Genomic DNA, 12,144 nt, shown 5'->3' on the forward strand with positions numbered 1-12,144 from the left:
TATCGGATAGAGACAACGTCTATCCTCAGATTCCTTACTGACCCACCCATCCTCCCTTCTCTGCGGACAGATTTCTAGGGTTTGGGATGATCTCTTTCAGGGCCCTAGTTTGGACACACCAGTGTCAGTGTACTTCATGGCTCCATGCTCCCGGTGTTAAAAGTTGTGAAAAGTAACTGACATCAGTGTGCTGGGGTGACACCTATATAGGTGATGTGGACATCACTTCCAGCATGGATGGTACAGGGGTACTGCTCATGAAAACTCTTCCAGATCCAGTCTGACGCCTTGGGAAATTCAAAGGTAACGAATCTGCAGCTATATTTTGTCTCTACAAGATAAGGCGTTACCAAACTTGTTCTACAGTGTCAAAGGGAAAGGACGTGAGCACCTTATGGGATTCAGCATCGAGGCTCTCCAGACCAATCAACAGGCCTGATGTCAAAGAGTTTAAGAGCACCTGGGGGACCTGGTACTTCATAGACCTGTGACAGCAGATTTCAAACTATGTTTCATGAAGCAACTCCAACTTCAGGAAAAATCCTTCTTCATGACCTCCAGTGAAACTCCACTAAGGACAAAGACTGTGCCTCAAGTCTTTCGTCCATCACCAGTCATAGGATCGTTACCCTGAGATTTGATAACAGACATTACCTTGTCTCCGTGGCTAGGAATGACCTCACAAGCGTCATGCTCTGAACGAGAGTCATTTCTGCACAAAAATCCAATCTTAGCGCTGAGAACAATTTAAGCAGGAGCTTGATACTGAAATGTTGACCCCCATCTCGCCCCTGAAAGTCGGAAATTACCACCTCAGAATTGGACAGGCCACCACCAGCTGTGGTGCCGAGTGAGCAACCACCACCACAAGACCAAGCTGAGTGCCGCATGTAACACAAGTTCAAAGATCACCAGTTATTAAAGCTACAATACCTAGATGGATTGTATAAACTCTCCAACTCAGTTATTCGTTAGTTATTAAACCTGTTCAGTTAAAACCTAGAGCTCATCCAGCAAAGAAAACGAGAGCAGTGTTTGCATGAAGTGGAGGTAGTGCAAAACAAAATATTACAACAACAAAAATGTGAAAAATAAGCTAAATATGGTATCTGCTTAGTGTTGCATTGCGGACTTAGTCACCCGAGAGTAAGCCATATTGACTCCACCTACGATGAGTACCCTAAGATAGAACTTTATTTTGAAAAAATTTCGACACCCACACACTAGATAGCAGTAATATACGGCTTGTGAATGGAGAGGCGCTTCACTCTGGAAATCTACTTTGCCGGTAACGTAACTAGTTTATTTCAGCGCATCCCAGGGTGAACTGAGAAAAGCACATAGACTTGCCTTGATGAGGTGAACAAGAGGTTGAGTGGCACAGTTATATCCTTTGTTTAGAAGCATCTGTGAGAAATGCCGTCTTAGTGCCCCAGTTAGGTTTCATTCTCCTACTCCGCCAGTAGATTTCAGCTACATTTTCTTTTCTATGTGTTTTCAGGTGACTGATTTTGGTTTTGCCAAACGAGTGAAGGGTAGAACCTGGACGTTGTGTGGGACTCCAGAGTACTTAGCACCAGAAATAATCCTGAGCAAGGTGAGTTGTATAATTTATTACGTGCTGTGTCGTTATGGTCTGGATTGGCGGCACAGCTGTCGCCAGACACTTGTGAAAGCATCACTAGAGAGGGGCTTTAGCTCCGCCCACATGTTGGGAGTCAGGAGTACATGCTTTGATTTGGCAGAAGGTGTGTGCGTCCACAAAAAAGTGCTTTCCTCCATCAGCTGTGATCATTATGTTTATTCAGCAGCCTTACCTCGAACTTTCAGGGGCACACACATGACACTGGGATGCTAGTAATGTGTCCTTAACAAACTAGATAACTTGTTATTTTTTTCACTGGCAGCAGCACATATAAGAGGAGGGCAACCATTAACCTACATGGATTTTTAGCTCTGGCTTGACAAAGCAATTGTCACCTGGCCTTTTAACTACACCAATATTATTCTACAGTTCTTTGCTTCCACTCAAATACATATCAATTCCCATGCTATTTACTTGTAATTCTTCACATTACCATACAACATTCCTTCAAAGCCAGACCTGTCTGCATTGCCAATCCTTGATTTGGTTATGACTACAGTTACCATGGTGATAGAAGAAAAGATGTTATTTATCTATATAGCACCCAGTCTAAATACGGGCTGGTGTATCTGTTCCCTATGGTTTTGGAGCACCTTAATGCAATAACACATTCTTAAACACACTCAAATTGCATGTTTTAAAAAACGTTATGCCATACTTATAAAACTATTTTGGAATATTGCGCTAATGGGCAATGCTTTTTTATTTATTTATTGCCGCTTTTTCTTTACATGACAGTTGTAATTCCATCACCCATTCTCTCAGCCTCTATAAGCTTACCCCCTTTGCCTCTGGCGTTTAACTCACAACTTTTCATTGCTTGCAATTTGTGTAGACTGCCAGCACCTGTTAGGTTTACTGTTCTTGAGCTTCACTGTACTGTGACCTTTTTGAAATAGTGGTGAGGAAAATAGAGTTTTTTTGGTTTGCTTGTTTTTCATTTTGTAACTCAGAGTAAAATGTTGTCACTCTTCACTTGTGTCTTATTTTGCCTCCTGCAGATGGCATTCTTTCCTATCAAATCTTTTTATAGTTTTTCAAAAGTTGATCTGAGCCAAATATTCTTCAACTAAGCAGTTTTTCCTACAGTAATTATTTTTTAATGCGCTGTGAAGAGGTCTGTGGGATCAAAAATAGTTGGGTGTTGAGCCATTGTTAACATTTTTCTCAAGTTGGCCAACAAAATCTGAGCTGAGTTGAATTGTTTGGGTTTTAATTTCCTGAATCATCAGAAGCCTGGAGCCTCCCCTCAGGTCTTTTTTTACGCTTCATTTTTGTTAACTTATCATTTCAGCTAGAGCTAAGGTACATAGATGACACACAGCTAAAACCAAAAGCGATGCTTCGAGAGCTAGTGTGTTTTTTCGGGCAGTACTCAACCAGAGGGATTTTGCCTGGACTTGGTGGGATAAGATCTGACTAAGAGGGGATAAGATCTGACAAAGAGGAGTTTGATCCTTTGGATAAACTCTTACAAAGTACTTTGCTGCATTATTTTCGGTGTTGGAAAAGATTTCTTTTTTGGAAAAGCACATTTGAGAGAATCATATTAAACAATTACATTTCTACATTTCAGGATCTTCTGTCATGGTTGTAAATGTTAGAATATTGACACCAGTCTACAGCAATCTCAGGGCACTTAATAGTACATAAGTGAAACTATAAGTGTACTTGTGGCATTATGAAATGAGGATAAACAAGCAGTCGCCCATCTGAGGCCAAATAGTTTTGAGTATGTATAGTTGTTTAAGTTCTAATTAGATGAAAAGACTTCCCAAAGCAACACTGCAGCATAAACCGTGACATTGCACCAGTGGAAACCAGATGGACATGAAAAAATGAACGAAAATCAAGCTAATGAGACAGTATTGTAAACAACATTTGCATATGCCAGCACGCTTTGTAAAGGCAGTTGCCTCCGAGTTCGTTTTTTTTCCACCTTGTATTTGAATATGGCTGAACCCTGTTAGGGATTTATTTTACCCTGGTTTCAGAGAACTTTCAAGCGATTTAGCTTTTTTAAGTTTGTTAATGTGTCTTGAGTCTGAAGCCGTTTCACCTGTTATTGTTGTGAAATTTAACTTCTGAGGTAGGAAGAGGGCTACAAATGATCAGCATGAAGTCTGTGTGGTTTATATAACACTCTAACATTCACCGGCAACGCCAGAACTGTGTAGGAGGCTGGCTCTGTATATGCTAGATTAAAATGAGATATAGTGTGCACAGAGTCCAGGGGTTCCCCAGAGGCAAACCTAGATAATACTAATGCTCTGTTTGTGGTAATGTGGTCGAGCAGTTAGGCTTATCAGAGGGTAGTGTTAAGCATTTGTTGTACACACGCAAGCAATAGAAGAAACACACACTCAGTGACTTAATTTCAGACCAATAGGATTTTTTTATAGAAAAATATGTTTTTGTTACTTTATTAATAGAACCACAAGATTCAGTTCAGAAGTAAATACTCTTGCAGGTAAGTACTTAGTATAGACATCAATGTAATTTGATTTCACTTTAGTCAAGTAAACACTTTAAGAAACCAGAGAATATCTATTTTAAAATTGGACACTGCATTTTCTGAACAGTTCCTGGGGGAAGAAAGTAAAGTGCAGTTTTAGAGGTAAATGCACAACTTAACAGTTCCAGTCTCCTGGTTTCAGGTAGTCTGTCGTTGGGGGTTCAAGATAACCCCAAACACCCACCACCAGCAACAGGGGCCGGTCGGGTGCAGAGGTCAAAGAGGCACCAGATTAACGTGGGCTCCTATGGATACAGGGTGGTTCTCGGAATCCTGTCAGCCAGCAGGGAAGTAACCGCGACTCGGAGGGCAGACTAGCGGGGTTCAAGAGAGCACTGGAGGGGCCCCAGGTAGGCACCAATCCCACACCCTCAGTACCATTGGGGCAGCTGGGTGCAGGGTGCAAACAGGGCAGTGAGTTTCCAATGAAACTCTAGGAGGGGACCCTGGGGGTTACTCAGGCGCTGCAAGTGAGGTCTGTGAGTGTGGGGGGTGTCTCGGGCACACCACCAGTCGGACAGTGAAAAGGGCCGCCTGTTGATCGTTGCTGCACTGGGTGTCGATTTCTCCAAGACCTTGGGGCTGCGGGTGCAGAGGGTATTTTGACATCGGTTATCTTCGTTTTCTGCTTTCGCGGTCAGGGTGGTCCTCAGGGTTCCCTCTGCAGGTGTTGTTGTGGAGAGGTCAACCCAGGGTGGGCACTTGGTCGCCATCGCCTGGGGTCCTCTCTGGCCGGTTGGGCCACCTGGACTCGGATGCAGAGTAGTTAGGATTCACGCTCCTGGAGTGAGGTGGGAGTTCTTTAGAAGCAGTTTCTTCTTTTCTTTTAGACAGGGCACCTATCCACTGGTGTTTCCTGATTCTCAGTGATGCAGGCAGTCCTCTGGAGGTTTTTCAGGGGTCGCTGGACCTACAGGGCACGTCGCTTTTCCTTTGCAGGTTCTTTGAAGCAGGAGACGGGCCGGTAGGGCTGGGGCCGAGTCAGTTATTGTCTCCTTTCCTTCTCTACTGGATTTTCAGCTCAGCAGTCCTCTTTGTGAGGTCATCAGGAATCTGACAAGCTGGGTTCAGGGGAGCCCTTAAATACGGGATTTAGGGGCGTTTTATGGGTTAGAGTGGGTGGCTACACCCTCCTTGTGTCCACTCCCTTTGGGGAGGGGGACCCATTCCTATCCCTATTGGTCCCTGTCCTCCAAACCAAGATGGAGGATTCTGCAGGGAGGGGGGTAAACTCAGCTCTGTACACCTTAAGGGTGGTCCTAGCTGGGGGGGGGTCACTCATCCCCGCTTTTCCTAATTTTCCTGGCAAAAGTCAGGCTTTATCCATGGGGCTGGGCATCTCCACTAGCTGGAGTGCCCTGGGGCATTGTAACATGAAGCCTGAGCCTTTGAGGCTCACCGCTAGGTGTTAGAGTTCCTGCAGAGGGGGAGGTGTGAAGCACCTCCACCCAGTGCAGGCTTTGTTTCGGACCTCAGAGAGCACAAAGGCTCTCACCACATCGGGTCAGAAACTCGTCTCTCAGTAGCAGGCTGGCACAGACCAGTCAGTCCTGCACTGAAGGATTGGGTAAAATACAGAGGGCACCTCTAAGATGCCCTCTGTGTACAATTTTGTAATAAATCCCATGCTGGCATCAGTGGGGGTTTATTGTGCTGAGACGTTTGATACCAAACTTTCCAGTATTCAGTGGAGCCATTATGGAACTGTGGAGTTCGTTTTGACAAACTCCCAGACCATGTCTAAGAATGGACTTAGACACTGTAGGGGCATATTGCTCATGCAGCTATGCCCTCATCTGTGATATAGTGCACCCTGCCTTAGGGCTTTAAGGCCTGCTAGAGGGGTGACTTACCTATGCCACAGGCAGTATTTTGTGGGCATGGAACCCTGAGAGGGAATGCCATGTTGACTTTGCCGTTTTCTCCCCACCAACACATACAATCTGCAATGGCAGTGTGCATGTGTTATGTGAGGGGTCCCTTAGGGTGGCACAACACATGCTGCAGCCCTTAGGGACCTTGGTACCACTGGTACCTTTTACAAGGGACTTATCTGTATTCCAGAGGTGTGCCAATTGTGGAAACAATGGTACGTTTTAGGGAGAGAACACTGGTGCTGGGCTCTGGTTAGCAGGATCCCAGCACACTCTTAGTCAAGTCAGCATCAAAATCAGGCAAAAAGTGGGGAGGGTACTGCGAACAAGGAGCCATTTTCCTACACATACATTATATCAGTAGACAGGGTGCCACCAAATCTCCACCACTGTCTCAAGAGGCCCAAAAACATGGGGATGGTCAGGACAGCATCAGATAATGCTGAAAGCAGAGCATTTACGTGGAAGACACAATGTTCTAGCACACTTAGTAGAATAAAAAACAAGTGCATGAATGGGAAATCAACCAAAAGATTCTGGCAGAAATTTTTCTACAAAGTGGGGAAAATCAAATCTAGATGTTTTTGTGAAAATCAGAAATGCTGCTTCTACACAAGCTGTCATCCACAACCGGAGTCATGGAAAATGCATATTCAATAGCATGATCAGGAATCTTTGCCTATGCTATTCCCCCAATACATCTACTGCTGAGACTTCTCAGGAATATGGGGATGGAACCATGCAGGTTACTTCTTATAGCTCTAAAATGGCCAAGGCAGCATTGGTTCACAGAGCTACTTCTGTCAGAGAAACATCATATCCAATTACGAGCACTTTATTATCTACTAATGATGAACCAAGGCCAATACTTCACCTGGATCCAAAATCCTTAACATGTCGACTTGACTCAGTAACACAATAAATAGCCAGAGTGGATAGCACAAACAGAACTTACAGTTTATAATGGAAGCGTTTTAGTCTCCGATGTCAAAAGTCAAAAATACATCTTATAACATCTACACCAGAGGAGACACTGCGTACCTGTTATATCTGGTACAGACAGACCTTGCTCATGCTTTCATTAAGGTACATTTGGCAGCCATATCCCGCTTCAGAAGATCTACGTCACACTCACTGTGGTCTAGCAAGCTCATCAAAGGGTTTAGCTTCCTCTGGTGATTGCATACAGTGCTCTCAAAGTTAAAGAAGAGCCCATTCGAAAGGCAGAATTTAAATGTATTTCCTGAAAAATGGCAATTTTATTAGTGCTATTGTTGTCGAGAGTAAGAGAAAACAAGCGTTCACCATTCAAGAGTCTTTTATGCAATTCAGGAGTGATTGGGTGATCATAAGAATCTATTCCAAATTATATTCATTTAAATGAACCAATTGCTCTGAAAACCTTCTTTCCAAATCCAAAAGATGAAGCAGAAAGAACATTACATTCTTTCAACTTACATTCTTTAGGTGTTCAACGATGTTGAAATTTTTACCAACACAGACAAGCCAGTTTCGTAAGTTAGACCAACTACTAGTGGCATACAGTGCTCCGAGGAAAGGTTTCCCACTTTCCGAGCAAAGTCTAGCATGCTGGATATCTGCAGCCATATAATTTCTGTTATCAAAAAGCAGGCTGACCCTTGAGGAGTAAAGCAAGGGTACATTCAATGAGAAGTGTATCAGCTTCCTCAGCTTTGTTTACTGATGTGTCAGTGTCGTGTGGGCTCTCATTATCCTAAATGAGACTACTGGATTTATAGGCAGCAGGGTCGTTCCTGGTGTGGGGGACTAAGTCCTACCCACTTGGAAGGACCTCTGCCACCTTAAATCCGGTTTTGCTCCGGCTAACTAGCAGTGCCTCATCTCTCCCAAGGGGAAGGGATGATTGGGCAGCCGAGCGCATGACATCTTTAGTACTTCTCAGGGAAGTCGTGGTCACTCAGATCCCAACCAGCTCTCTCATTTACAGTATGATCTCATATACAAATGACAAAGGCAGTTTGAGTTTTATAGATTGTTTTAATAAAACGACTGCATTTTAGATATTAAGGCGTGAGCCGCAATAACCAGAACCATACAACACAGTAGGATTGAAATAGTCACGAGGAGAGTGAAACATAAGAATAACGCTATCATAGTGTTAATAGGTTACTTTCTGTCTGAGTCTGTTCTATTTCGAGCACAGCATGTTAAGCTCTAAGCTTGCCTTTCAGATTCCCTGGGGAGACATCAACCCTCATACCTGAGCAAAGGCCTGTGATCTGGATCAGCATCTGTAACAGGGCAGTCAGTGTCTGGTTGTGGTTCCCTGGTCGGAATCTCCCTCTTTCCTCTATTAGGACAAGGAAGTGTTTTTATAACTAACATGTCAGTGTGATCACAAAACGTCCCTACGCAAGAATGTATCCAAAGACTAAACTCCTACCACGTCTATCGGCAATGTACCAGACTGTATCCTTGACTGGAGCCCAGAGTGAGCAAGAATGTGTTATTGAGAACTCCAGTGCTGAAGTAGGCTAAACAGTGTGATATAAAAAATAAAACAAGACCGTAGAACTGGTTATTTGAAAAATAACAGTATGAAGTTGAATAAAATGCATTTAGAGCAAAGGGCACAGAGGCTCTATGCTGCAAGCAAAGGAATAAAATACATCCAGGGCAAAGCGCACAAAGGCCTAACGCCTGAAGCAAACGTGCAAAGGATACATAAAAATGACCGCACTACATCAGTACAGGGCACTTGCATAGCACCAACATGGACGCGTAGACACACATTTACCCATCACTACTGCTTAGATTGCACCGTGGTCAGTGATGCTGCAGTGGGACAAGCGGTATTACGCCATCTATTTCAGTAAAGTTAAGCGCTCATTATCATTTCAATCCCACCACCCGTTATTATTTTGTACGTATTCAGAATTACATGAGTTGAGGTGTGTATGTATATAGTTTAACTGCTATTTCTCTCGGAGGGGGTCTCCATTGATAGTTATAAGCACTTGAATAGTTCAGCCTGCGTGCGGGTATCCCGAAACACTTCTTTAGATAATATCTCCTTAAGTGTAGACGTTCGCCTTACTTCAGGAAGGTCTGTGGAAACACTTAAGAAAGAACATAATATGCAGCCTAGGTGAAAAGGCTACAGTGGTACAATTCTTCAGATTGTACTTAGAAAAAGGGTTAAAGCACCCATATGAATGTTTAGTTTGAGGTAAAATGTTTTACAAAACAGCTCAAATCTCCTTCACAAAACCTTTTCTTGAAAAGTAAGAGATGAAAAATAAAAGGACAGTGTAGCCCCGCAGGCTGCTATTATGTGAGTGGAAAAATAGTGTCAGAGCCTTTAGGCTGTAGAGACCATCAGTATCCCCTCATGCTCAGCAGGTGGCAGTTGCTTCAGTTCTTTTTTGTGATACCTGGTGACTGGATCCTGGAGCACTGAACTCTGCCTTTTAGGCTTTTTTTCTTCAAAATTCCCCTGTGAATTTTGGTTTAAATTGTTTCATTCAACGTCTTTCATCAGTCTCTCACTTCTGTAAGTCTTTTTTTTCCCACAGAAATTTGAGGCATTTTTCCATTCATTCTGCCTTCCCTGTTTGACAATAGTCCTGACAGTGGGAGAAAACAGACTAAAACAGACCCTCACAATGTCTGTATTCTCTTTCTACCCTCACGTTTTCATCCAGAGCAGTGGCAACACACTCAAGAAGCTTTTGCGCTGCACCATGAGGGGTAGAGAGAAGATTTGCCTTCATGGCGCGGAAGAACAGTGCAGACAGTAAGTTGAGTCTCAAGGTGAGACCTCAGAGCTATGAGATGGTCATTCCTCTACCAGGGCTCTTGCATCTGCCTCTGAGGGACTTGGAAGGTCCACAAAGAGAGTGTTGGCTCAAAAAAGCCGATGTCGATGTCGGAGTTGACATCAAGACTAGTTACAACATCTGTAAGAAGCTGGCCTGGGATGTTGTGAGTACCTATGGTATTATCACCTTATACCGGGTCCAGGTATACCCTATTAGTGAGGTGTAGTCAGTGTCTAGGAAACCAGGCTCTCTAGAGGTAGCTGTGGATGAGCAGCCAAGACTTATCTAGTAGACATGCAAAGCTTAAGCAATACCACTGTAGTCACACAGCACTTACACAAATGAAAGAACCACACAGTGTTACAAAAATAAAGTTACTTTATTTTAGTGACACAAATACTAAAATACGGTATAGGGAATAATCTACGAGCAGGTGAGAAAACACACTATTATATACACCTCAATAATCAGGAATGGGCATAGAAAACAGTGAAATAACGATAAATAATAGAGACCCTAGGAAGAGGCCAAACCTTACACTAAAAAAATAGAATGTGAAAGGCAAACCCCCACCAAGGTAAGTGGAATCTGTAGAGGGGAGCTGGACAAACTAGGAACCCCAAAAGGTAAGTACCAGAGTGCCCCCCAGCGACCAGGAGAGATGACATAAGTACTTGGTTTTTCTCAAGCCCACGGATAAACTTTGTACAAGGACTGTGCAAGACTGGAAGAAACATAAGATGGATCCTGACAGAAGAGGACCTGCAAATGAAGGGGACCATGTCAATTCCAGCTGGAGTGTCTGGTTGTGGCATGAGCTACTACCTACCCTTCTAGAGATGCAGGACCAGGTCAACGGTGAAGACCAGGAGTCAGCTATGCAGCACAGGAGCAGAAGAAGAGTTCCAGTACTGATGAAGTCAATGTCCCACATCGGAAGAAGAGTTGCAGTCTGTCAGTGATGTGGAAACCCCACCAATAAGGCTTGGCAAAGGTCACAAATAAAGAGTTGCAGAGCTGCTGGGGACCAGAAAGGTCTGAGGGAACTCAACCCAAGAAGGGGGAGACCCGGGCTACCCTCAGTAGTGAGGGGAGCCAGAAGTCGAGAATGCAGCCCCCACAGCAACTCGCAGGCACAGAAGTCTCAGTGAGGCCCACTCAGCACACCTGGAAAGGAGTCCCATGTCACAAGAGCAGCAGGCAGGAGACTCTCCATTGCAGGGGAGAGTGCTGGTGGTCGGGGCTACACAAAGCCTGAAGATCCCTTGAAAGAAGATCCAACAAGCCTTGGTAGCTGCAAGAGTCGCGGTGCATAGGGGTACCGTCCTGCAAGGAGAGGCACAGATTCTTCACCTCCCAAGTTGGACAGCTGGTATAGAGGACCGAGGGGACCACTCCAGACCACCACCTGTGTTGCAAGATCCACGCAGATTTGCAGGGGAGAGGATCCACGTGGGTGGTCGTCGTTGCAGTTGGTGCCTGCGGATGCAGGGGAGTGACTCCTTCACTCCAAGGGAGATCTCTTCTTGCTTTTTGGTGCAGACTGAAGACTTGCCGCCCTCAGAGGATGCACAGCCTGGCAAATGTTGCAGTTGCTGGAAGAAGCCGGAGAAACGAGTTGCAGAGCGGAGTCATCACTGGAGCTGCAGATTGTAAGTTCCTGTGAAGTCCAGTTGCGGTTTCAGTAGCCAGAAGTCAAAGTAAACATTGCAAAGATGTCCTGCTGGAATCTTGTACGTCAGATCTGAGGACCCAGCCAAGAGGGAGACCCTAAATAGCCCAGGAAGGGTGACTGGTCACCTAGCAGGGTGACCACCTATCAGGAGGGGTCTGTGACGTCACCTACCTGACCTGGCCATTCAGATGCTCCCAGGGGCCTCAGCCAACTTTGGATTCAAGGTGGCAGAATTAAGTGGCCACCAGGAGTAGCTCTGGGCACCACCCCTAGGGTGGTGATGGACAGGGGTGCGGTCACTTACCTTTTCATTGTCCAGTTGTGCGCCAGAGCATGGACCAGAGGTCCCTGGACTGGTGCAAACCAGTTTATACAAGGAGGGTGCCAAATGTGCCCTTCAAGGCATACCAGTGGCTTGGGGAGGCTACCCCTCCCAAGCCATTTAACACCTGTTTCTCCAGTATTGGTATCTTTCATAGATTCACATGCTTGAATCTTTCCCCGTCGTCAAAGTGGGAGTCCCACAGTACATAGAAAGCAGTAAAAAAGAAATTGTCTTTTTTCTCTCTCTCTCTCTTTTTCTTTTTTTTTTTTTTTTTTTTTCATTGTTGTCAATGGCAAAAATACATCCG

The 12,144-nt window shown here is 44.7% G+C and overlaps 1 protein-coding gene across 4 annotated transcripts in view; it reads left to right on the top strand.

Annotated features, from left to right (window-relative positions):
• The window catches only part of LOC138292875 (cAMP-dependent protein kinase catalytic subunit alpha), a 731,647-nt gene that overhangs the window by 642,384 nt on the left and 77,119 nt on the right, over window positions 1–12,144 (top strand). For all 4 annotated transcript variants that reach the window (XM_069231720.1, XM_069231721.1, XM_069231719.1 and 1 more), the window contains one exon: window positions 1,502–1,597. In XM_069231720.1, coding sequence (XP_069087821.1) covers window positions 1,502–1,597 — 96 coding nt within the window. The remainder of the gene's footprint in view (window positions 1–1,501; window positions 1,598–12,144) is intronic.

Source organism: Pleurodeles waltl, chromosome 4_2, assembly GCF_031143425.1.
Source record: "Pleurodeles waltl isolate 20211129_DDA chromosome 4_2, aPleWal1.hap1.20221129, whole genome shotgun sequence".
Taxonomy (NCBI): Eukaryota; Metazoa; Chordata; class Amphibia; order Caudata; family Salamandridae; genus Pleurodeles; species Pleurodeles waltl.